At 39.9% G+C, this 27951-nt stretch overlaps 1 protein-coding gene across 3 annotated transcripts in view; it reads right to left on the bottom strand.

Annotated features, from left to right (window-relative positions):
* Cdep (Chondrocyte-derived ezrin-like domain containing protein) overlaps window positions 1-27951 on the bottom strand; it is a 221103-nt gene that overhangs the window by 54969 nt on the left and 138183 nt on the right. For all 3 annotated transcript variants that reach the window (XM_065235512.1, XM_065235511.1, XM_065235510.1), the window contains exons 3-6: window positions 8294-8624; window positions 8104-8227; window positions 7791-8034; window positions 7560-7720 (exon numbers count right to left, since the gene is read on the bottom strand). In XM_065235512.1, coding sequence (XP_065091584.1) covers window positions 7560-7720; window positions 7791-8034; window positions 8104-8227; window positions 8294-8624 — 860 coding nt within the window. The remainder of the gene's footprint in view (window positions 1-7559; window positions 7721-7790; window positions 8035-8103; window positions 8228-8293; window positions 8625-27951) is intronic.

A 27951-nucleotide genomic window follows, 5' to 3' on the forward strand; every position in this document is an offset into this window, starting at 1 on the left:
TAGAGAATATTGGAGCTTTGTAGAAGCGTTTCAAAACAGTTTTTGACAATTCGACTGAAATTGTTAGAGCAGCTAGCAGCAAAAGATTGTAAACAAACCAATACTGCATATCCCAAGCTAGTCTAAATCATGGTCTATAGAACCTTCATAAAACCCAAATTGTTACTTGGGATATGTGTGTTCCTTAGAGAAAAAGGCTATAGAAAAATGATCGCTGCTTAGGTTGCCGAGAATACGTAAATTCCCCTAGATGAATGTTTCATCTAATTGCGTACATCAAACTGGCTGATAGACTTACAGTTGCTCTGGGTCTGTCCATAAACTACACAGATAGTTTTACATAGTATTTAGAACCACCTTCCTCCGTGAAGACATCCATTCATACATATTTGAAATGCTTGCCAACCCCTGAATACTGACAACTGATACCAAATATTTGGAATCTTATAACCAAAACATAATAGACGTTTTTTGAAACATCTAAAGCCGTCCTCACGGTGTCCATTTTGTTTAATGTTTTTTTTTAGTTGAATGTCGGTTGTGCTACGTCGGTTAAGCCACAGCTATAAAGCAAGACCATGCTGACTGGGTTCGATTTCCAGCCTTGTTTATTAATTTTTCGGGTTGGAAAAATTGTAAAAGTGCTCAAAGAACACTAAGTTGAGAACTGGCGTAAAGTCACAGAGGGAACGTAACACAGCCAAAAACAAATGGTGCTTTTGAAATGTTGGACCTTTCAAAAGGTTTTGAGTCATTTAAGGTGTTTCGATGTGAGATCCTTATTCTCGTAACCACTTCAAAGCTTTAAGTACACAAATATCAGCTCCTACGACACGTACACCATTAAAACTGTTTCTCCACGCTTGCTGTACTGCAGCATACATGAAGCAGCAATTTCTGGTGAAATGCAGCGCTGATTTCCGCGATTTTTGTAATTGAATTTTTTAAGTGGAAATGCAGGTATAGTCTACGTGGTGGCCATTTGTGGACTCTACAAGGAATCACCTTAAGCATCATTGAGAAGTTAATGGTAGATGATGTATGTTCGCACCGGTCACCACTTTCACGGGTTTGTACCTAACAAAAACCACACCACTGCAAGATCCAGGGCTGTCACAAGATTGTCTAAATAAGATCCACGAAATCCGCGATTTGTCAAAAGAAATCCGCGACAAAAAAAAACTGTTTTCATTGCCTAAAAATAGCATTTGTTTACTACTACATGGCATTTCAAACTAATTGCTTATAGCATGCATATTAGATTTTAGCCTGCTCTCAACTTAGTGTTCTTTGAAGTACTTTCACATTTTAATTGAGAGCTTTCTATGCCTGTATCATCCTATGCCCAAGAAAATAGAGAAATTTTCCAACCCGAAAAATTAATAGACCAGACGGGAATCGAACTCAGTCGTCTCCAGCATGGACTTGCATTGTAGCTGCGCCTTTACCGACTGAGCTAAAGCAGTACAGGGGCTACAAAATGGTGAGTGACAATCTGGAAGGAGCGATATACCTAGCTCCGGTCCTCACAAGTTCCTACCTCACGCCTCCACGAGTCATATGATCACAAAAGACTGCCAGCTGAAACATGGACACAGCTGGTTGGCGTAGCCTGGGCAATGTTGTCAATCCGACAATAGCAGAGTGAGGAGGTGCGACGCGAACACTGGCGCGGTAACCATAGCACGGTGATAGAGTAAATGCTTCGCCAACCCGAGCGTCTGTTCACCATGGAGGTGCGGCTCAAACAGCGTCTGACTGGCATCCAGCGGCTGAATAAGAAATGCTTTTCCCCGGAAGCTACACCTAAGATGGCAGCCCCATCACGGCGGATAGGAGACCTTAGGCCAACCACCTACTGTCTCTGAAACCTTTACAATTGTTACAGAAACGAACAGAGAAAGACATCGAACTGATATAACGGCAACGACTTTTAGCGCAAAACAACGGACACGAATTGGATCATGGAATGTATTGACGTTAGCCCAGCAGGGTAAACTGGTACAACTCGCCAACGAGGCGCGACGCATGAAGCTAGAAATCCTGGGACTGAGTGAAGTTCGTTGGCCAAACTTTGGAGAACACAAACTGCCGTCGGGACAGGTACTACTATACTCTGGTATTCGAGGTGAAAACGCTCCCCGCCATCGTGGAGTTGGTCTCCTACTTAGCGTCCAGGCAAGTGCTGCGCTCATCAAGTGGGAGCCTGTTAATGAGAGGATAATCGTTGCCAGATTTAGAACACGGGTTCGTAACCTTACCATAATCCAATGTTATGCGCCAACCGATGCTGCCGAGCTACAGGACAAGGAGAATTTTTACAGTCAACTGAATGCCGTCGTGGATAAGGTTCCAAAGGGTGACATCAAGATCTACACTGGCGACTTCAATGCGAAGATCGGCCCCGACAACACGGACTATGAGCGTGTCATGGGACGCCATGGTCTCGGCGAAATGAGCGAGAACGGTGAGCTGTTTGCAGAATTTTGTGGCAATAACGACATGGTGATCGGGGGGCTCGCTCGCCCATCGGCCAGTGCACAAAGTCACGTGGGTTTCCCGTGATGGACATACCGAGAATCAGATCGACCACATCTGCATCAGCCGAAAATGGAGACGGAGCCTTCTTGATGTCCGGAATAAACGCAGCGCCGACATCGCGTCTGACCATCACCTTCTAATCGGTGAAATCCGCCTACGCATGGCGCGGATTCAGCGACGGGAGGAGAGACTCGGGCGGCGGTTCAACACACGCCGACTTGAAGATCCAGCGGTAAAAAGGTCTTTTGTTCATGAACTTGAGACTCGAGCTGCGGACGTTTCAGAAGGTGGCAGCGTAGAAGAACAATGGACGGCCATCAAGAATGCCTTTATAGAAACAAGCGAGAACAACTTGGGTGAGCTGCGCACCCAGAGGAAAGAGTGGATCACAGATGAAACCTGGCGGAAGATTGAGGAGCGTAGAGAAGCAAAAAGCCGCGATAGAGCGGGCGAGAACCAGAGGAGCCAAGAACGAAGCCCGTCAACGGTACTCGGCTCTAGAGAAGGAAGTCAAGCGCTCTTGCAGACGGGACAAGCGAGCGTGGGTGAACTCCCTGGCCGACGAAGGGGAGACAGCCACAAACACTGGCGATATACGCCTCCTCTACGATATCTCACGACGCCTGAGTGGAGCAAGGATGAACCCGAGCATGCCAGTGAAGGACACGACTGGACAATTGCTTACCGACCCCACTGACCAGCTGAAACGCTGGTTTGAGCACTTCGAACAACTTCTTCAAGTTTCGACGGCCAACCAGCCATCAACATCTCGGCATGATCCGCCTAGGGTGCGGCGCATCACTCGCGTCAATTCCGAGGCCCCATCACTGCAGGAGATTGAAGCAGCTATCCGAAGCATGAAATCCAACAAGGCTCTAGGGGTCGATCGCATATCAGCAGAGATGCTCAAAGCTGACCCCATGCTATCAACTATTCTGTAATATCTGGGACTTTTCCGGCCGACTGGATGCAGGGCATCTTAGTGAAGATCCCAAAGAAGGGGGATCTGACTGTGTGCGACAATTGGCGAGGCATCATGTTACTGTGTATTGTTCTCAAAGTTCTGTGCAAAGTTATCCTGAATCGGATACAGGAGAAGATCGACGCGACTCTCTGACGGCAGCAGGCAGGATTCCGTGCCGGAAGATCTTGTGTGGACCATATTGTCACGCTCCGCATCATCCTGGAGCAGGTCAATGAATTCCAAGAGTCCCTTTATTTGGTATTCATTGACTACGAAAAAGCTTTCGACCGTCTCAATCACGAGAATCTGTGGGGCGCCCTGAGACGCAAGGGAGTCCCGGATAAAATCGTCAACCTCATCGAAGCGCAGTATGAGGCTTTCACGTGCAGAGTTTTGCATAACGGAGCCTTGTCCGACCCTATCCGGGTAGTCGCTGGTGTGTGACAAGGATGTATACTATCACCGCTACTGTTTCTCATCGTAATCGACGAGATCATGGTAGGTGCAATTGACCGTGTACCGAACCGTGGGCTGCTTTGGCAGCCTATGACCATGGAGCATCTCAACGACTTCGATTTGGCTGATGATGTTGCTCTACTAGCACAACGGCGCTCTGATATGCAGAGTAAGCTCAATGACCTAGCCAAACGCTCCTCTGCGGCGGGTCTCACCATCAACGTCAACAAGACCAAATCGTTGGATATCAACACGGGCAACCCTTCCAACTTTACGGTAGCGGGGCAAGCAGTGGAGAAGGTCGAAAGTTTCCAATATCTTGGCAGCCAAATAGCGTCGGACGGCGGGACCAAGAGCGACATAGGTGCACGAATCAAGAAAGCTAGGGCTGCCTTTGCGAGTTTACGAAACGTATGGAGATCCAACCAGATAAGTCAACGCACCAAAATCCGAATTTTCAACTCGAACGTGAAATCTGTGTTGTTATAGCCAGCGAGACGTGGTGTGTATCAGCGGAGAACACTCAAAAGCTGCAGGTCTTCATCAACCGATGCCTGCGGTATATAATTTGTGCCTGGTGGCCTCACAACTGGATCTCGAATGCCGAGCTCCATCGTCGATGTCATCAGAAGCCGATAGCAACAGAAATTCGAGAGCGAAAGTGGAGGTGGGTCGGCCACACACTTAGACGGGGCGGAAACGAAATCTGCAAGCAAGCGCTGGATTGGAATCCAGCAGGACATCGCAGCAGAGGCAGACCCAGGGGCTCATGGCGGCGGAGCCTCAATAAGGAAATTAAGCAAGTCGATAGAAATCTGACCTGGGCCTAGGTCAAGGCAAAAGCGAGCAGCCGCCCAGGATGGAAGTCTTTCACGTTGGCCCTTTGCACCGCTGGTGGTGCACAGGACCCTTAAGTAAGTAAGTAAAGCAGTATCGTTTGTAACCTTTGAAAATATGTTTTTTAAATAACATTGTATAGTAGAAATTCTGAGTAATTAGTGAACATAATAAAACACCCTTACATTATGAGATTCTATTGAGTAATACCGGCCTAGATTTGATGAATCATTATTTAAAAAATAAATAATGCATTTTCATTTGAAATGCAAATTTTCTTGAAAATTAACCTTTTTTGCGTCTCTGACGTGTTTTGCTGTCCTAAATGTTCTAGTTAATTTGGCTCTAGTTTTCTCAATTTTATACCAATTCGAACCAAACACCTTGCAAATAATCGAGAAATTACCAGAGTTTCATAAGTCATACTTGTTGGTCACGTCGCGGTTTTGTATTTACACTGATATTCCTTGGGGTCTGTCCAATAGTGAAACATTTTCGTTATTTTTTTTTTCTAATATGAACCTAGCACTTTTCGTTGTCAAATCATAACAGAATCGTATGTATGTGACTTAGTGGATCATGCACGACTTATTACTATGTATACCGAAAATTATAGGTTTTCCAAATCGTCCAGGGCATCAGTTGATTTGTTCTACTAGATCAACCAAGACTGCAATAATGTCTGTAGTATCGAAAAATGTCCAATCAGATTCAATCTATTTCCGAGTAATCCAGATGTTAAAGGTTCTTCAAATCGTCCTGGAGTTCAGATAATTTGATCTACTACATCAACCGAGATTGAGACAATGTCTTTAGTATCGAAATATGTCCAAACAGATTCATATTGTCTATATGGATAATGTTTGATTATTTCCACGTATACCAGATGATCTAGGTTCTCCAAATCGTCCTGCAGTTCAGATGATTTGTTTTACTAGATCAACAAAGATTAGGATAATATCTGTAGTATCGAAATATTATTTTGGAAATCCTAGAACATTTGGCATACACGGAAATAGGTTGGCATGATCCACATAGACACTGCAAATTTGTTTAGGCATATTTCGATACTACAGATTTTGAATTAGTCTTGGGAGATGCAGTAGAAACATAATCTAATCTGCAGAATGATTTCAGAACCTATAACATCTTGTATACGTAGCAATAGGTCGGGCACGATCCATATAGACACTTCGAATCTGTTTGGACATATTTCGATACTACAGACATTATTGGAGTCTTGATTGATATAATAGAACAAATCAAGTGAACTCCAGGACGATTTGGAGAACCTAGAATATCTGATATAGGGTAAATGTTGGCTTCGGCACCCATTGACTGTTTTCGGCAACCAAAATTTAAACGTTAATTTCACTATGTTTTCCCATCAACGCACTTCCCTGAAAGTGTCCAAACGATTGTTTAGCCTTTCAGCTTCAATCTGATTATATTTGAACGATCGAGCAATCCAGTAATGCTACATTTTTCTTCAAATAAAGCATACGCACTACAAAATGGGGTTGATTTCGAGTTGCCGATAATAGAACAGCTGGTTAACACGCAGTTCTAATGGGAAGGTTGCCGAAGAAAAAGAGGCTGCCGACAATAGTCACACTCACCTGAGAAGTTTGGAGCGTTGTAAAAACGCTTTCAAAACGTTTTGAAAAATTCTGTCGATTGGAATGGATAGAGAAGCAAGCAGCAGATGAATGTAAACAAACAGACACATCATATATGTGCGTGACGCTGAGAAAATGCTAGTAGAAGTGCAGACGCTGCTTAGATTGACGAGAATACGTAAATTCCCCTACATGGCAATTACTCGCATATATACGATTCGTTTATGATTTGACAACGAAAAATGCTATGTACACATTGGAAAAAAGGAAAATGTCTCACATTGGACAGACCTTAAGGAATTTCCGTGAAAATCCGGTGTGACTAATAGAATTGAGATCATTTCCCGATTATTTGTAGGGTGTTTGGTTTGAACCGGTAAACAATTGAGAGCCAAATGAACAACAAAATTGATGACAGTAAAATAGTCCGCGAAAATCGCGAAATCCGCGCCTGCTGTAACAGCCCTGAAGATCACTCACTCGATCATGAGGGACCCGAGTAGGTGAACAGTAGGAGATATAGTTGACCTATTCTGCCCAATGTTCCTTATCAATCTATCCCGTCCCATATCGATCGCTTCACGATCAACGGTAGGGCCGAGTGTAAGTATGAAACCGATGAGAAAAACATCGCATGTCCTTAGATAGATCCCTAGAACTTTACATAATTTAATCCGCAATAAACTTTTCGCAGGAACAGAAGTTTTTGTTTGAAGTGCACGTCGTCGCGTGTGATTATCTTGTACCTTGTGAAAAGTAAAATACAGTCCTCATAATAAGTACCTCCCGAATGAGTACAGTAACTGTGCGTTCTTTAACTGGGCTGCTTTTTAACTGTTAAAAAGCAGTCATACGTCAAAAATAGACGTCACACTTAGGTTGACATTTCGTTGTCAAAATTGGTGAGGAGCATTCGAATGGAATATTAAGTGTTAATATAAATCAGTGTTTTTTGACGTTTGACAAGTCAGCCCAGTTAGCGAGTGGAATTCGCAAACTGGACTGCGCTTTTAGCCCAGTTAGCGAACAAGTACTGTACTCCCATGTTAAGTGCTTTCTGTGCGCGTTATCCGACGACTCGAACAAATATGTAAGTCCCTGAGTGAACAATGTATATCATGTACATAAGAATTCCTACGTACCTGAACGAGCTACCCCGGGACAGGACCCGCGCCTTCCGCCTCTGAACATTCTGAACCGCAGAGCAACGGAAGAAGCCATGGTTCTCGACGCACTTTTTCCAGAAGTTTTTGCACTCGTTCCGACCCTCGAAGAAGAACTCCACCGTGTCCTTGTGGTACATCTACAAAGGGCAAAACAAACTGACTTCAGTAAACCATCTCAAATGCGTCAATCAAAGCACCACCACTCACATAGTTCTCCGGATGCAACTTGATGAGAAACTTTTTCCGCTTGAAAGAGATTTTGCGGATTTTGGCCCAGGAGAAGGTGTTTATTCGAGTGATTCCCTGGAAGACGGCGATGCCCATGTGTGCGACGGCCAGATTCAACGGGACGCCTTCGTGGTCCTTGGCCGGGTGCATCTTCATCCCGTACAGCTCACACCGCCGGGCCGTTTCCAGCAGGTTGAGATCCGCTTCCGCCGGTGATTGTCCTCTGCGTGGGGAAAGGTTCAAATTATGACATTGGCAAACAACGCAGAAGTGGATTTATAGCGGTACTCACATGTGTTTTTTGTGATTCTCCATGATCCTCCGCTGCATGGTGTGATCCTGTTGTGGCACAAATCGGTATGACGATAGATACGTGTGGTCCGGATAGTCTTCCGGGGCATAATCTCCGCAAGAGGCTGCCATTTTTGAGGTAATTTTGATCAGAACAGTATTGCATAATTAGGAACGTCAACCAAACTCACCTTGCACAATGTAGCTAGCCATCAGGGCGGCGGTGTTGTCATTGCACTGTAAACTCCCGGTAGCCAAATCCCGCTTGACTTGCAAACAGAACAGGTACCGGGTGTACTCCTCCTCTAGCTGCAGTGGATCCGGTGTGTAGAATTTTACGCAAAACCGCAACATGGGTTCTATGAGTGATAGGCCAACCTGTCGGTTTAGCGGTTTCTCCAAATCCAGCCAATACTTGGTGCCGGACGGAGCCTCCTGGTACTCCAACCCGAAGTAGTCCGCCTCCAGTAGATTCAACTGACGGCAGACCTGCTCGAAGAGGACCTTTCCGAGGGCTTTGGCCTAAAAAAAGAGAGATGGAAAAGAACGAAAAATTAGAACCAATTAATGCTGGGGACTAATTGTGTGCCGATTTGGTGTGCAATAAAATCCTAGGAGTGCAATAAATAAGGGAAGCAACGATAACCAATATCTATTCAATTAGACTGAAAGCCATCATCATTATTGTGATGTACGGGAAAGACAATCACTACTACTTTGGGATGGAGCCAGCGAGGGGGGAGCAACACGAATGGATTGAATTTTCACACGGATTGATTCGATCCGCTGGCTGCCGCGCTGAGGTACGCGGGCCTATATCTAGTAGGTACCAGACAAAAGGACATCGCTAATTGGTTTGATTTAATGGAACATCCTACCAAGTATTCCCCAGGGTTCGTACGTCCGGGGTCGATGTAATTGATTGGGTATAATTGAGTTTTGAGAAATGTATTAGAGGCTCGCTCTCCAATGGAATCGAAGGGGAATCAATAATGCAGCTAGTCGAATTCGATTAATTTTTTTTCTGGGAGCTCACATTTATGCAGCACACAATGGAATCGATTTGGACCATTATTCTGAGCAGGGTTTGAATTGACTCGGAGGAGGAGGTATCACATGTCGAAAGATAAATTTTCAGAATTCGATTTGAAAGTAATTTGGAACTGATCACAGACAATGGTTTTATGGATTCTATCAAATATTACAACTTAGAGCAATGCTTACAGGAGGAATCGCATTTTTAAATTTAAAGTATTTACTTACAAAAAGGGATTAAGAAAACGGAATTATGTAGCTATACTATGCCAGGTCATTTGACCGTACGTGATAGATTCATAGAAGGATGTTTTTAATGATAACATTTGAGGCTAGGCCAGTTTTCCAATCTCTTGTGCACTTTTCAGTCTGAATAAAAAAACTAAATTTAAAATATGCCGTTATTTTCAAGATCACTGGTTAAACAAAATGGTAAATTTGGATAAGAATCCCGAATCAGTTTTGATGAGCATTGTAGTGCTCTACAATGCAGATTCTTTAGGAATTCTGAGGACAATTGTAAAGGAATTTGACTAGAAGTTCCAGGTAATTTTGATAAGCATTTCTAGATAATTGTCATTAGAACTAAAGGCGAATTTCAGAGTTGTTTCGAAGATACTACTACCGGGATTATGAGTAGAATGCCAGAGAATTCTAAAACAACTCTTAAGCAATTTCGACAAACTTAATCTTTATCTGTATCTTGGGATAAATTGGACCCCAGGCCACGTTGAATGGCTGTAACTTTTTTTTATTTGTCGATGGATTTTACCAGTGTTGGGAATATATAAAAAAAATATAATCTCACCAAAGAACATTATCACGCTTGATTTTCGTAGACAAAAATCAACATACAAATAGCAGCGGTCGATATCGCAATATCAATACCTTCTCTTTCTGAGAGAACGAGGTGCAACGGAATCATTTTTGTGTCGATTCAACTATATATCAAAGGAGCTTGGAAAATAGATATCAAGCATGATATTTTGCTCCAATATCACGCATGAGATTGAGAGCGTATGAGAGCGGACGAATATCAATTTGCTCATGATTATGCCATCACTGGATTTTACTAATTCTCTCGGGACTAGGTGCGTCGACCGAAGCTTTGTAGTACTAAATGAAATCTGCTCCAAAAAACTTGAAACAATATTTTTTATTGAAATACTTCGTTGTCTGTACCCTGGTGTCAATTTGACCTCAAATTAAAATTGCCGTATCTTAACGGAATTTCAACGGATTTCTTATTTTTTTGCAAATTAATTTTAGTGGACTTCCAGTTTAAAATATCAGACTTTTATTTTAAAATATAATGTTCATATCACGAGATCTCAACCATATAGGATGTTGCTTCCTTCTGCAAAGATGTTTAGGAGTACAAGGTCTTCAAAACTATGGAGAGTATATCACAGAATTTACTTACTAATTTGCGCTAAAACGAATATAATCAAGTTGCGTTATCTAAATTAAGCCTTACATAACGCTATCTACAGATCCTGTTCATATGGATGGTTCCCGTCTTCAACAAAGTTGTTCAAAAGACCTATCTTAAGGAAAAGAGTTTAGTTCAGAATTCACTCACCATGCGGCATTAGTGTAACATTAATTGTCATTATTTGCCCGAACTTAACATATGGACTAGAAAAAAGGTTTCTGTCTTGGACAACGTTGTTCAGATAGCCAAGACCTATTCTAAGGTAATGCGTTCAGCTCAGAAATCAATTTCGTTTTTTTTTCTGCGATCTCGATAAAATTTCTGTGTTTGAATCAAGCATTTCCTTAGAATCAACTAAAAATTTCCTCAAAGTTCATCTTAGGTATTCCCTTACAATTTGCTCGATAATACTTTAAAAATTCTCTATAGAACACTCTTTGATTCACCCTGCAATTCTCATAAAATGACTGACGATTCTCGCTGTTTTACCTAGCAAATATCCAAAGAATTCTCCTGAAAATTTCTCTCCTCAGTATTCGCTAAGTGTTTTTTTTTCTAAAATTCCCATGGAACAATCTTCGGAACTCCCTTTATATTGCGTTCTCTTGGAGTGGATCCATGAATTTCTTGAAGAGGTCCTCTAGAATTCCTTAGAAACAGTTCTTTGGGTTCTCGAAAGTTGATTACAGGTTCTTCTTCTTCGCATTTCAAAATTATTGCTAATCGAATATAAGCTTATTGCGTACTCTCAACTTAGTGTTCTAGATGCACTTACACAGTTATTAGTTGAGAGATTTCGATGCCTGTACCATTTTTGCATTGATATAATTGTGTGGCAAGTTCAATCATATTCTATGCCCAGGAAAGTTGAGAAATTTTCCAACCCGAAAAATTGCTAGATCGGACCGGGAATCGAACCCAGCCCCCTCCACCATGGTTTTGCTTTGTAGCTGTGTCTTTACCGACTGAGCTAAGGCAGACCCCTACAGGTACAATCTTGAAATTATAGTAAAGTATTCTTTTCAAAATTTCCCCAAAACTTCGTTGGATATGTCCTTGAAACTTTCCTTAAAACTTCTTTGCAATACTCCTAATAGTACTTTTGGAATTATTTTCAGAATTCCCTTTGGATTCTTCTTCTTCTCTTGAAATTCTACTACCGAGTACCTTGAAGTTCTCATTAGAATTCACTTACAGGTTTCTTAAAAAAATCCCGTAGAAAAGACTCCTCAAAACTCTTCGGCAGTTTTAGTCAGAGCTCTCTTTGGAATTGCATTGGAATGCTTTAAAGAATTCTCTTGGAAATTTACTTTTAATCCTACTCTGGATCTCACATTGGAGTTTTCCATACGAGATTCTCTAAACGCCATTTTGAGAAGAATTCCAAGGGAATTCTGAAGAAAATTCCCATGCAATTCTGATGTGAAATCCAAGGAAATTTTGCAATCATAAATTTTCGAACTTTACGCTTAACTACATCCCATTAGGGTTTGTACAGACTCCTCAGATACCGGTGGTGGCCGTCTTTGTCCAAATTTGTTGGAAGTGTTTGATATCTTGTATTCCTTGTTTCTTTCCAGAAAGCTTCTGCTTCATCAGAGCCCAATATCTCTCGATTGGACGTAACTCTGGACAATTTGGCGGATTTGCAGTTTGTGGTACAATATTCACTTGATTTGCTTCGTACCACTCCATCACAGTTTTAGCATAATGGCATGATGCCAAATAGGGCCAGAACAAGGGGTTTTCTTTGTGGCTTTTGATGAAGGGTAGCAATCGCTTCTGCAGGTAATCTTTCTGGTAAATCTCCTTGTTGATTGTGTAGTGACGAAAGATTTACTCTTTCGGCCACACGTGCAAATTGATAGCCAAATAAGGTATTTTTTGGGAAATTTCGATGCCTTGTTCGTCCTGAAATACTCAGTTGTAGCATTTTGGGTCATAGCAGAATAGAAAGCCAGCCCTGGAAGCTACTTGAAATCCTCCAGGACATAAGGGTCATCGTCCATAACAACAACATTTCGTCAAATATTCGCAGTACAAACGTCGAGCCCGTGCTTTTACTGTCAAATTCTGTTTGCCGTTGCGATATGGAACTGTTTTTACTTTATACGACTTCAGCCCAAACGCTGTTTTGATTTTTGGACTAAACCAGGAAACATTTCTAATTTACGAACCACCGTTCGAACAGAGAGATTCGGGTTTTCCTTCAATATCCTCTTCACCTTTCGGTCCATGACAGGGTCAGCACGTCCAATGTTTTTATCACTTCGCGGTTTCCTCCTGACCGTCAAACGTTCCGAAAATGATTTGAGCACACCGTGAACAGTGGATTTAGGTAAATCAATTTTTTTTGCAAGATTCCGTATCGACAAGTCAGGATTTGCATTTCGTCCGTACAAAATCCGCATGTGTTTTTCATTCGTCACCATCTTGAACACTAAAAACAGGGAATGTAAACACCAATCATAGTCTTTTTCATCAATGACTCCCAGCTATACCACAGCGAAATTTTTCACTCCTACGTGCAATATTTCAAAAGTTACAGTGATTTGAAGGTGTCCGGATTAATGTGGATAAAGGAAAGGTTGTTCTGAGGCGACTATTATCGGGACTATCAATAGAATTTCCTGGAATTCTAAAGTAAATTTGAAGAAGTTCCAGGCAGCATCCTAAGTGAATCTTTTGTCCGAAAATCTATTAAGCGTAATCAATCAACCAACCAAGGAGAGCGCCAAGGGAAAATCGGTAATAGTTCCATTGGAGTCTAGTCCTAAATATACTTAATAAAATCTAAGAGAAGTAATAGAACTTTAGAGAGAATTCCAAGAAATATCCGGAAGGGTTCCTACGAGGATAATTCAGGGGAAGACGTTGAGCATATTGCCGAAGAAATTTTGAGTAGTGCTCCTGGGAATTTTGAGGAAACTTCCAAGGAAATTCTAAAGAGAGTTTAAAAATCTATTTGTCTGACAGAACTTAACGGACTGTTTTTAATGATACTGTTTCCAGTACAATGGGTAGCAATAACCTTGGAGTACCCCAGGGAAGTGTATTAGGGCCCCTGTTATTTATTATGTATATTAATGACTTGCGACGTGTTTTAAGATTTTGCGACATTTATCTTTTTGCAGATGATACTGTGTTATTCGTTGCAGCTAAGGATTTAAATTACACTTGAATGAATGGTTGAAGTATACACACAAAGATTATTTTACCGAAATCTGTGAAGTTTTACCGAAATCTCAACAGCTGAACGTTTGGTTAACAGTTGGTGATTTTCCACAGTTTTCCTGTAATTTTTCAACGAATATCTGTGAAAAATCACAGAAAATCTGTGAAAAATCACCGAACTGTTTACCGAACGTTCAGCTGTTGAGATTTCGGTAAAATTTCATAGATTTCGGTAAAATTTCATAGATTTCGGTAAAATTTCATAGATTTCGGTAAAATAATCTTAGTGTGTAAACTTAGTGGGTATGTTGAAATTGAATACAAGTAAAACTAAATTTAAGGTAAAATCGCGGAATCGAGTAAATGAGAACGTTGTAATTGATGATGAGACTATTGATCGTGTTCGCGAGATTAAATATCTTGGCGTGATTATTGATGACAAACTTCTTCTAGATTATATGACACACAAAATTTACAAGGTTATAAAATTAACAAAAATATTCAAAATATCGGACATCACACATCGAAAAACTTTTAAAGATTGCAAAAAATAAAAATAAAATCACCTGTCTGAAACGCTGGCCTGACTGAGCAGTTATAACATATTATAAGCCTGTATTGATGACATTTTTCTTGTCAATAATTAGTATAATATATTATAAGGATTTTCACTGGAACCATTTAAGACATTCTTGGATGTGACAAATTTCCGTCTATTTTAGATCACAGATTCAATTTTTTGTATCCCACACCAAAAAGAGTTCAGAATTCCAAGCTTAAAGAAATAATCAATAATCTTTAAAGAGACGAATCAGCCCAAGGCTGAGGCTCACTTATAAAGGTTAAAAAAAATATTCTAAGCGAAATATTCGAGACATCGGACATTGCATTTATAATGCAACAGAAATTAATTAAAATAGAAATTGAAAATATATTTTAAGGCTCCAATTGAATTCCTTGTTCAGTGGCCACCCTGTGACACGTACAATTCTACAAATTCACTTCTCCTTCTTTGGCTATTACGCCCCAACTGAAACTTTCCAACTGCTGTCACCTAAAGTCAACCGAAAATCGAAACACTTGATTGAATTAAATATTATCGCATCGAAAACCCATTCCCATCTGCCAATCACGACGGCTAAAACGGCTAAATCAGCCGCAAATTATTCCTCCCCGAGGAGAGTGAGGGGCCATTAAATACTACGCACCACCACCGAACCGATCGGCATCAATTATGGATGGTACCGCATGATTCGATTCGGAGATCTCACTGAATGAGTCCATTAAGCTGCGTCTTGTTTGGATGGGAGGAATTTTCCTAATCATCGAGTCATCGTGAAAAACTGCGCGTCATCTTCACTTCTGTCCTGAAGGTATTTTGAACGAACGGCAATGGCTATAGATTGGTTCTTCACCAATCAATTCCATCGGAAGCCATATTTTGCCCGTGTGTACACATTGAAGAAGCTTATAATTTTTGCATAAACAAAATATCTTCTTTCGATGGAGTCGGGCCCTTGGCGATTTTCCGAGTCGTTGTTGTTTTTGTTGATGTTGAAGTGAAAGTGGAATTAGAGCGAAAAGGAAATGGATCGGTATTTCGCAAGCCAATCACGTTCCGAGCGACATTGGAAAAATTAGGAGGAGGCGTGCTTTTCAAGTTGCGTTTGCTGAAACCGGTGTCCTGTAATCCTATCTCTTGTGCCCTAGAATCGATCGAGGGGTTTTAAAGAATTCATGGACCGAAACGTGTGAATCTGATTCTAAGAGCATTATTTGCATGGGTTTTTTGGAAAGCAATTTGATTGTTTTACGCGATAGCAACCCAAACATATTTGATTGTTAAGATGTATCGTATTATATTACGGAAATACCTACATAACAGCAATTTTTTTACAGAAGACATGCATTACGAATGCTTCGTACAATTAACGAAAATAATGTTGTATGTACGAAACCCATTTTTACGAAATGAGCATGAGAGTTTAACGATAAAATGGTTTAAGTGTGCCAATAATCAAATTCGAATTATACATGCACTCACACTGCCAATGAGAACAACCCAAATTTGAGTTTAGTTTACTCATAAATCACAAAAAGTGCAGGAACTCAGGGATGAGTAAATTTGTGCAGGAATAAATTCCAGAATATTTAGAAAATAATAGATTGGATTCACTCAGTAAAATTTTCGTCAATTTTCCGGCAGATTTTCGTGGTTTTTACACAGGAAAAAAATGGCAAATTTAGTCATCGCTGAGATCCTGCACTTTTGACGATTATGAGTAAACTGAACCCAAATTTGGGTTGATCTCATTGGCCGTGCATATTAATAGGTGGAACTATCCCCATCCCAATTCAAAGCACGATTCTCTGGTACCCATTTGAATGGAAAACAGCAGAGTTGAATGCAGAAAAGCAAAGGAAAGTGCTCGCCACAAAATTGTATTCATTCTATAAATAGCCCTAAAAGAGCCTTAAAGTTTTCTCGCATTTGGACGTATTCGTTAACATTCGAACGTGAATGTGTAGACGTAGGTTGATGCTAGCGAAAAGACCATTAGCATCCACAAAGCCGCATCTTCTCCGTAAAACGGTTGCCCCGATTTGTGAAAACGATTATTATTCCATCACCTACTGCATACTGGCCTGTGAGGGTTAGCATAAACCCTTAACTATGGACCAGAAGCAAATTTTGACAAATCGGGAATAGAACTTTTGCACCTTTAGATATACAGAAAAGTTTTCCTCTGCTCAACTGGGATAATTTGATTGCCTTTGTGGGGGTGGAATTGTATCATCGATGTTTAGTCTCGACTACCCTTTCTAGTCGTTCTCGTGTTCGTTCGACAGATTGGAAAGCTTCACCAAGAAAGAACTTATTGCATAGTATATATTGCAGCACTTTGTGAATAAGTTCCATGGATGGGGATGTGGTCGTAAAAATAAATATTATGCTGCTTTCATATTCACAGGTTTCGTCCATCGACGGCGTAAAAAAGTATTCCGATTTGAGACTTGAATATTCAGAGGGTTTCGAGGACGTGAAATAATAATTGAATGTCCTTCAACGGTTCACGGAGAAAGTGTCATCAGCAAAGATTTACCTCTGATAAAAATTTATCCCAGTGGTCATTGACGTGTCAGGGTGTCGACTCAATGATTAAAAATTAATTCCCTAATGGGGCTTAGATCTAATTTTGGGCCTACTAAGCACAAACCGCCATTTGCCATTTGATTTTTTTCACAAAATGGACTGTTTTTACTGCAGATGACTTCTAAATTTATTAACCTTTCCGTACGTATCGTAAAATTTGATAAAGAGAAACAAATTTTTTAGAGTTAAAAATCTAACACTGCTTTTTGACCCCAAACTCGTATTCTTTATTCGGCCTAACGCATTGAAACGCCATTGAATTCACTTCGACCTATTTTTTCAAACCCGTATAATTCTCGATCTATTTTGAACTGAATTTGGATCAAGGCAAGCACTGTTTCAAACTAGTTTGACAGCTGTCGCACTCGAGATTTTGTTTTGTTTTGTTTCGTTGTTGGGGTTTTTTCAGCAAAACAAACCGATTAAGTTCCTCGATTTTCTAAGAAACGTGGGCGGAACAATCGACTGCTGTTGACATTGGTGTAGTTCCAGCTTTATCGCGCTATCGGAGCTGCTGTTGCTGCCGGCTCTGTCGTCGCAGCTGCGAAAGGATCACAAGGGAGACATCCGGACGTTTCTGTTCTGCAGGATTTTCCGGGCATGTTCTGGAAACTCCCAGGGAAGTGGCCAGTTTCTGACTTTGTCCAAAACTCATCATGTGACACATAAAATCACATTAGATTTCAAAAGCAATATCAATGGTAGTCAAATATAGTGCACAGAATCATGTTGACCCCTATCGGATATGTTCCGGGCATCTCCAAGGAAATGGCCAGTTTCTGATTTAATCCAAAACCCATCATACGCCACATAGCAAATCACATTAGATTTCAAAACCAAGATCAATGGAAGTCAAATAATGTGCCCAGGAGCACCTTTCTTACTTCCAAGCATCTTTCAGGAACCCCTAGGGTAGAGTCGGTGTATAATGAGTCACGCCAAGAGTGAAGCCAAGTCTACCTATTGAACTGTCAAACCGGCTACCTATCGTGCAAAGTAAACAAGCATTACCGTGCTATGAAAGGTCCACGAAAGGTATTGCAATTAAATATAAAATATAATCGAAGAAATGATCATAAATGATCGCAGGGAGCATTACATTTGTCATGCGATACGTTTTGTAATTGTCAGTAATGAGAATTTCTACTATTTTTCGTTAAGATATTTTGACAAAGTCACTGATATAATGATTTACTACATCCGCTATTATTTTTTCTCGCTAGAAGTCATTTGAAGTTGACGCAGAAGTCCTCTGTTGCCAAGTGAAAAAAAAAGGGAATCTTTCAAAACCGTGATGCGAGTTCAACTGTTTTTCTCTTGGCGTGACTCATTATACACCGACTCTACCCTAGGGAAGTGACTAGTGTCTGATATGGTCCAAACCCTGTGATGTGTCAAATCTCACAGAAATTAAAAAAAAAACAACAAGATCAGTTTAAGTCAAATATAGTGTCCAAATCAACATTGGCCACATTCTAGTATGTTCCGGGTACCCCCCAGGGAGTTGTCCAGTTTCTAACTTGGGCCAAAACCCAACACGCAACAACATACCAGACAAATTTCAATAAATACAGGTTTTTATTATTATTTCACTGGGAAGCACGAGGAGCAGGAGGATGAGCAGTTCAAGGCTTTTTGTTAAAGCCGCACATCGATCCCGGAGACAGCCATCGGAGGTCAATTTCACGGTAATTGCCGGATAAAACCCGTGTACGAATGAGTACGAGATTAAAAAATGGCTGACCACGAAATCAGGGTGTGAGTTGGTTTTGACTCGGGTTGTGACGTTTGAAATAGAGCGACCAAAAATAGACCAACCGGTGCGTATGCACACAGTTTGATCTATTTTGGCTTGATCCTTTTAATTTTAGCTGGTTCAAATGTGACATAAATTTGGATCTAGATCAGACCACCGCTAAAGATGCCCTTATAGATCCAAAGTGGATTAATCTACAGTATCAAATAAATAATAATAAAAAAAAAAATGGAGGCTTGAAATGATTTTTTGTTTTTTTTTTTGGTTTTGGAACATGCATATTTCTTAGAAATGATAAATTTGATCTAGTTCTGGGCTTAAAAGCTATAATACTTCAAGAAGATTTCAAAAATCTGGAGTCAAATTCCATGCACAGTTCCAAGGGAGTTCTGAGGAAAAAAATCTTTCAGAAAAACATCGAATGCAATCTGCTTTCAGCTGTAGTTCTGAGGAATTTTAGATTTCATGTGAAGCATGATGGTTTTGAGTAGAATTTCAAGAAACTCTGAATTGAATTAAAAGTAAATTTTAATTTAAACTCTTAGGAATTTGTGAGGAGCACAACTCCTGTGAACTTCAGAGGAAAATTCCAAGGGCATTCTGACGATAATTTATTAAAGTTTGTGGTAGAAAACTAATCCGGAGCAAAAATAAATGGAATTTTTTATGAACATACTGAAAAGAGAATTACAATTATATCTGAGAATAACTCCAGGAAATCTTCAAAGGAATTCGAAAAAAAAAATCAGGAGAATTTGCTAAACAAATAATTTTCATTTTCATTTTCATTTTGCAGCAATGGGAGCGCAAGTCAATCCAAAGCCGAGGATAAAGGACGAGTAATGGTTGAATAGTCCATGCGGACCACTTGAACGCCATGGGAAAAGGAAGGGATTGAAGAGGCCGGTTATTGGGGGGTTTTGAGGAAATGACACATAGTGATGCTAAATGTAAAGAAACCGAAAATCCATCTCCCACTGATTCATCCTTTCACATATATACCAAATTGATATTTTAAAGCAACCATCAAAATAAACAGACAATATATGAAAAGACTAGTTGCCAATTGCTTTAAAGGCTAGTTGCCTCCCTAAGCGGACCCTCCGCATCCTAACTCTTCTGTTAATCCACTTAATGCTACTAGGCTATCTAAATTTTCTTATTTAAGTTCGTTTGATGATTATGATATCTCTAGTCTAATTTAATAAATAATTGAAATCTCTAATCTACCTACCATGCTTTATTAAGTACCTGCACTTGTGAATGTAATCTAAAATTTAACGTGTTTCAAGTTGTTTTTGACTTTGACCTATATTTAATAAATATTAGTTCGTCCCAGGTGACACCTTCAAGTGACTAAAATGCTTCAATTTGAAGTTAGTTTCCTAGCTGATTTTTAAATTACATAGGGTATATGCTTCAACAACGCTCACACGTTTCCACTCTGTCACACCACAAATGGTTATGTCACAATAGAAGCACGCCACAGTCGAAATCCCGAGCCATAGTCCAAACACTTATCCCAAATCAAAATGAAGCACATATAAGATTAGTTGCAATACCATGTACAAAAATGGTGTTTAACATTGTTCCCTGAGTAATACCTCAATGAAAACAACAACGAAAGCTCGTCACGCAAGTAGAAGGAGCACTGTTGGGCACTTTCTGAAATATTTCAATAAGAGTGATTTGCGACAAAACCCGCCAGTATCGCACCCAACGTCAGTGCCTATACGTAAGTGTACTACAACGCGGCTTTCAAATAAAGGAGTAACAAGTGTGATACTATCACTTCAGGCTAGAACTTTGGTTCTCTTATGCAATGGTTCATCGGAGAGGGGAAGCTCAGTAATCCTCATCGCATGCTCATGACGCTATTCTGTCACGGCATGAGCCAACGGTGCCGGTCCTAAACCAACCGTCTCCAGCGCTCCACTATGAAGCATAAGATTAGGCCCACCCACCAACGTCCAGGTTAAAAAAAACTAGCCAAGGGAAGGGGAGAATTTGCTAAACAAATAATGAGAAGAAATCTTAGGAACTGATGAGGAGACATCCAAATGAATTCTTAGGAGACTTTTAATGTGAGTAGAATACCAAGGGAAGGAGTAAGATAAATTCAATGAATATTCGGATAAACTGGAGAATGCAAGGTAATTCAAAGGAAAACTAAAAGCAACATTGCATTCTGTGGATAGCTTCATCGAAATTTTGAGGAATATTTCAATGGAAGTCTCCGTTGAATATGGAATGGACTATTCTGAGGTCTTAAGAACTAGTTGAAAGTTCCCAAATGATTCCTGAAGCTAGTGAAACCGCCTTGAAGTTTTTTTTTTGTAGTTTGAGAAACTAGCCTGATGCTCACAATACTTCTCATCAAATTCCTAAACTTCCCTAAACTTCATAGGACTTAATTAATTGAACCGTCCTAAAAATGTGTAAGCTTCAGTGAACTTCTGAACTAATTCGATGACCTCAATTTACTTTTTAACGTCTCTGAAGTTATCTGAAAATCTGAGCACTGCTTTAAATTTCCCACTAATTTTCTGAAACTAATGGAATTGACCGCCCCCTGAAATTCCTCCAATTTTCGGAGCTTACGAAGCTTCATTCAAATGCTGCCACATTTTGCTAAGGTACATACAAAATCCTGAAGTTCGCGGATCTCCTCTTAAGCTCCATAGATTTCTATGGAGTTCTCGAAATGTTAATGAAGATCACTGTCCTTCTGTGAAGTTTTCGAAGTTTTTCTTTATTTATGGAACTTTTGTGCTCACGCAGATTTCATGGAATTAGAACGAAATAACGCTCCCTAATTTACCAAGAACTTTTTTTTTCCCCTGAAGTTCTTTAAATTTGTTTAATAATCCAGCAAATTTTCTGATATATATATTGGGGAAAAGTTAGCTTCGGCAATACCTTATCCTATTATCGTCAGGGGGGTATACAACGTCTTTGAGAACTCAATATTAAAAATGTTCTACGAAGTACGAATAACGAACTAATAAATAGATTAGTTATTATAATAACTCTAGATAGAGCTGGAATTACGGGGTAACAGCTTTTGTAAACAATGACTTCTCTCGTTGATTTCTAGCAACTCAAGGCACGCCTACATAAACCAACATATTCATCGGGTAGGGGAAGCCTTCCCCTATTCGATGGTAATATTGATTTGCCAGGGAGAGTCATGTCTTTCGAGAAATCATCGAGAGAAGTCATTGTTTACAAAAGCTGTTACGCCCTAATTCCAGCTCTATGTAGAACTGATGGATAATCAACGATGTTTTTGATGCCAAAATACCATAATTTATTTAAAAGGTCTTCTAATACCAATCCAATAACTATTTTAGGCGCTTTTTTTTTGTAGAACGGATTTGTAGATTTTTTTCGTTGCTGCTCCGTTTCTGATCAGAACAAGTGGATTTGCACAGAGAACCACATAAATGGCACTTTAACTTAACTTTTCCATTTTCAATGTGCAAGTTCACTAATTCAAGCTATTTCAGTCGACACGGTCTTTTGGGAAGGGGAAGATTGATATATGTCCATAGTCCTTCACGGGATACTTTCCGTTACAATCCATCAGCCCGTGACCTAGTTCTTACTATAAATGTACTTGAAGATTTGGACAGTATTACTGGTGCTTACGGCAGCATCTTGGCCTTACATCAATGCTCTGAAACCTTTGGTACACGCTGTCGGCGTCTTCCTGAACCACTGATAGTGGCACAATCAGTGTCGCGTAAAGAGATTTCCGATTCACAGCTGACTCAAAATCTTCCGGTCCTGATTGACGCAAAGCATGGTCGCTTCGCATCATGGAACGTTAACGGTTGTCGAAAAGTTAGTAAGCGTGAAACTATTGACGCTGCATTGCTGGTCCAGTGAGACGTTGTTGCAGCTCTACAGGAGGTTAGGCTTGGATTGCTAAATGATGAGTACTGCGAATTATAGATGGATCCTGGGGCATCCTGCATCCAGCAGGAAGCGTGGCTTAACCATTCTCAAGCAGTAAAATAGATCATTACGTCAAGTGTTCTCTTTTAGGTGTTATTGACTAAAAACTGAAAGATCCCTTTTTGATATTTTGGTATTTATTTGATGTTTTACAAAATATTTCGATAGCTGAATAATATCAAAACATGGTTTTATACCACAAGCATACCAAAATAAGATATCAAACCACATTAAGATACTCATATGTTATCGATCAGTTATCAGATAGTATGTCAATTATAAGATAGTATGTCAAATAATTAGCTGAAAATTAATAGTGAACTCTGCAAAATCCGTAGAGATTACGAAAGTTCACAAATCATGTAAGCATTTTTCTAAACCCTTCTCTCCCCATTGTAAGACTTTCATATGACTGAAAGGAAATACCCCTCTCCCTTCTTAGTAAAATATTCATATGTTCCGTATTCGTTCTGTTCATGTTTACGTTCCAAGACAGGGGATCTCCCAAGTAATAAAACGTAAGCAAATTTCTCGAACACTACCTTCCCCCTCTAAATGCTTACGTAATTATTGGATGTCGCCTTACTACCTAGTCAAATAAGATTAAATAAGTTTCATTTCGTTTATCTTCATCGTCATCTATAGAGATTTTCTGCAGAAGCCCTTATTTAAATAAGTTATCTTCAATTGATAATGGTAAAGACTAGGAATGCAGTAATGTTTATTTTGCGGCTATCTCAGTCCTAAATAAGGCCGAAACATCACGTTAAAATAAAGCCGCTAGATTAGCTAAGAAAGGAGAAATCCGCAAAACAAAAGTTTGCTTGAAAATGTATTAGATCATTAACTTAACGTGTGGATTGCAATCATAATCACAACCAGTTGATGGAAAGCACTCGTCACGCGATGAAAACCGACATGAAGACACTGCATTCCAACCAATCCTGAGCACGCGATGGCGATGCAAGTAGAGCAATTTGTCTTCCGTTGTTATTGATGGATACCCACATCCGATGTAACATACGATGTAATTTATCAATAGAATAAAAACAAACAAACAAACCGGAAACTTGAAAAGTAATAGACAACTACTGCACTGCCGCTAAGACTAACTCAAAATTGAGTAGGGTTTCACTCATGTGAGTAAACGTTACCCAAGAAATAAAGAAATATGGCACTGAGGAACGTACACTCAACTATAAGTGGCATGAGTAACCCCGGTTTTTACCAAACTAAGTGAAACGATATGTCTCTATGTCGGGATAGTCTCAGCGGCCGTGTGGAGAAACAATTCAATTACGTTTAGCATTGATAGTGCCCACGCAACCGGTACTGACTGGATTGAGGGGTAAATTCTCAATTGAATTTTCCGAGAACAATGGTAGCCACAAATAGCTCCTGGCAGAATGGTGAAAGGTGTTCGCTTCGATGGCAGTATAAAGGCATAATCGAAAATCAAGAAAGGACATAACTTGAACCAATCTAATTTTAGCATTGGGACAGAGGGGAGGTGCCATTGTCGGATTTAATGTAAATTGGGTGCTAAATATTCTCGATCATCATGAAATCGGTTTTGTTGAACTGAAAAAATAAAACTTAATCGATTGTAGACTTTCAGATACTAGGAAAGGAATCCTTGTCTCATACACTTTTCTATGAAACGGGTAAAACTTTGTCGCTTGTATCTATCATAGCTTCTTCTTTTATTTCTAGGCTTTTCACGCTTCTGTATCGAATGCATATTTTCGTATAAAACCTTCGTGAGATGATTTTCTATCTAGACACAATACATTTTCAAAAACTACACTAACATACACTGATAGGCAAAATAAAGTGTTTCTCTCATTTTTTTTTTTTTTTGATTCAAATTAAAGCCACACTGTAGTGACAAAAAAGGGCCCACTTCAAAAATCGATATGTTTTCGATAACTATCCATCGAAACGGACACCAAGATCATGCGCGAAGTCAAGAAGAACCGGAAGGTAACTGTCCGCGAGATCCAGGAAACCCTTCAGCTATCAGTTTCCGATCGAACTGTGCGTCGCCGTTTCGTAGCACAGGGGTTGAAAGGCAAAGTTGCTCCGATTCATCAGCATGGCAAACAAAGCCAAACGGCTTAAGTTTACTAAGGAGCATGCTGATACGCCCCTAGATTTCTGAAAAACGGTTCTCTGGACGGACGAATCAAAATTTGAGCTGTTTAACCGAAAGCGGCGGATTCGTGTTTAGCGCAAATCAGGTGAGGAGCGTCAGGAGCGCCACATCTAAGGCACGGTGAAGCATGGAGGAGTAAATTTGATGGTCTGGGGGTGTTTTTCGTGAAGTGGAGTGAGAAGCCTCGTGAAAATCGACGGGATAATGACGGCAGATTCCTACATCAACATCCTGTGGGAAAATCTGGAGGTTTCGCTGTTCCAAACAACGGGCGTTGAAGAGAAGTTCGTATTTCAGCAGGACAACGACTCGAAGCATACTGCCAAGAAGACCAAGTCTTTCTTCCGGTTTAGTCGGATAAAACTGTTGGAATGGCCTCCACAACCGGACATCAACCCCATCGAGAATTTGTAGGCGATTCTCGATGCCAGGGTTGACAAAACTGATGTTACCAATAAAAATAACTATTTTGAAGCCCTGGAGCGCGCCTGAGAAGAGCTAGATCCTGGTGGAGAAAGGGCAAAGGAGGACATATTAATTATTAAAATGCTTCTCATAAACTTTTCCAGGAATCAATGATCTTTATAATGCCCTCTGGATCTTATTTTTTGTATATTTAAGATTCCTGGTTCATCAGGTCTTATTCTGAAGATCCTAAATTGTCCAACAAGTCAAAAAGTAATTAAACATCTCCATAAACTCCTCTGGATATACGGTGAACTCTTCTTTACTCGATTTCTCCCTAACTCGATGGAAATCCAGGCTACTTGAAACACTCTCCCTGTTCATGGATCCACTCGAAATTGTGGGTGGCTTCAGCCATTGTTGAAGAAAGTGAGATGGAAATTAGTCGCCAAAAATCAGATCGATGTTTTCCAGTTATTGCTATACTGCCGGTAATCGCAAGTCAGTCCCATCTGCATTTTTATCAATTTTAAGTTAACATAATTATTTAGGTTATCTTTCTATGTTTTTTGAGATGTGTTATTGAAAAAAGGTGGTTTGTTCAAGAAAAATGAAAAACAATACCAAGTCAAACTGTTCCACAGCGAAAAGTAACCGCAAGTCAGTCTCATTAGAAAAAAAAATATGACCGCCAATGGATATGGCTTCAAATTCACATGTGATTTGATGTATCGCTTGATGGATTTTGATTTAAAAGGGATTTACCACTTCCCCGGGGATACCCGGAACATGTCCGGGTGTGGTGTTGGTCACTCATCATGGCTGTTATTGATCTTATTTTTGAATTATCATGTAAATTGATTTATCGCATGGTGGGTTTGGGACGTTAATGAAAAGCTCTGGTCTGATGAATACCCATACTTACCGGAATATGTTCCGGCCATTGCTCTGGAACCAGCGGAACAAATCCAGAAATATTCAATAACGTTCTTAGGGACCATGGTATCTTTCTACTGTTCAATACTAATGCAGCATCGCCATGGAATTGTGACTGACTTGCGGTTATTTTTCTCATTGACGTTAAATGTAATCGCAAGTCAATCCCACTCAGATTTTGGCCATAAAATAGAAATTACACGATATTTTCCAATATTGTTGGGTAAACATAGATGCATTCTATTACATTAAACGTACAATGGAGTTTTAAATTTATCCCTCCAAAATAAGTGTCAAATCAGAAAACTTGTAAAATCTTGAACGCCGTGTGTTCATTTCCAGTTTTTTTTACAGATGGGACTGACTTGCGATTATGGGCAGTATATGTGACCATAATCACGAAAAACAAAAAAAAAGCTTGCACGATTTTCCAGTCCATATTTCGGTCAACAGGGTTCGGTTTACGTCCAGATTTTTGCTTGTCCTTGAAAGTTGCTTCATCACCATATTTCCGAATCGCATTTCGAACGGCTCCGATGCTTACCTTCCAATTTTGCTAATTGACTCGGAGAAATGTTGGGGAAAGTACACCATATGTGCACGATCTGTTTGCGCCTTTCCGGAGAAATGCAATGCTTAATCCATGACACTGCTCCGCAGTTTTTTCGAAACACTTGGTACTGTGATATAAGAATGAATTTGAGGTAGTGACCTGCTCTTAAACTTAGAGGCAAATAAGATTTTACAAAAATAATATTGCATTCTTGAAATTCTTTGAAAAAATAATCAACAAAATTCTTGGAACATTAAATATCAGAATTAAAGTGGACATTTTATACGGTATATGAGGAGATGAAAGTAAAGAGTTCCGTTAGTTCCGGCAGTGTGAAATTTGTACATAGAAAGTAGAAAGCGAACAAAGGACAATTTTGAGGAAGATACGAATAGGGTAGAGCATCTCCTTTACCAAGCTCATCCGTTAGTGAGGGATGATGAGGGGTATTTCCCCTGCCACCACTGGCAAAAGGGATGATCGCAAATTTGCTCATGTACCTCCGACGTGCGGAAACAGTTCTATCAATTGTTTCACACTCAAGTCACCATCTGACGTAAACAACTACCCGATTCGTATCTTCCTCAAAATTGTCCTTAGCTCGCTTTTTATTTTGTACACACTTAAATTTTTTCACCGAGATTCCAACAGCCGAGTAGTTCTGCAATTTATTTTGCTGAGATTCAGTAAAACAATTGCCGAGACTCAGCTAACAAATAAGATTCTGCTGAGATATCAGCTAACATATAGATATTTTACAGATATATCAGCAAAAGTAAATGCCGAAGTAATCAGCTGTTGGAGATTTTACCGAGCTAGATTAAGTGTGTATATACAATTTTTACACTGCCGTACTATAATGGAACTATCAACTCTATAATTGAACCTCTTTATCTATCGTATAAAATCTCCACTTTAAGTCTGATATTTGACGTTAACTATGTAAATCGTTAAATTCACGCATAAAGTAATAACACATGATTAGTTAAAGCAGATTATTTTCGATTTTTTATTGATTCTTCTAGGAACTCCCTGAAGGCTCCTTCCACAAATCCATTTCCATGCAATTAACGCCAGAAATTTAATAAATTTCTGCTTAAAATAATCTTGGACTTCTCACTTGCATTCAATTGGAACTTCAATTTGTATTCTCCTTAGAATCCCCATAGTATTTCCTCAGAATTCTCAAAACAAAAATCCATCACAAACTTTGAAACTCTTCAGAGAACCTTTCGGGTCCATGTTTATGTTGCGACTCCAAATTCTATCTTATATCACAGTTCCAC

Source organism: Ochlerotatus camptorhynchus, unplaced genomic scaffold (genome assembly GCF_037179485.1).
Source record: "Ochlerotatus camptorhynchus isolate MF236.1 unplaced genomic scaffold, CSIRO-AGI_Acam_v1.1 ptg000493l, whole genome shotgun sequence".
Lineage (NCBI taxonomy): Eukaryota > Metazoa > Arthropoda > Insecta > Diptera > Culicidae > Ochlerotatus > Ochlerotatus camptorhynchus.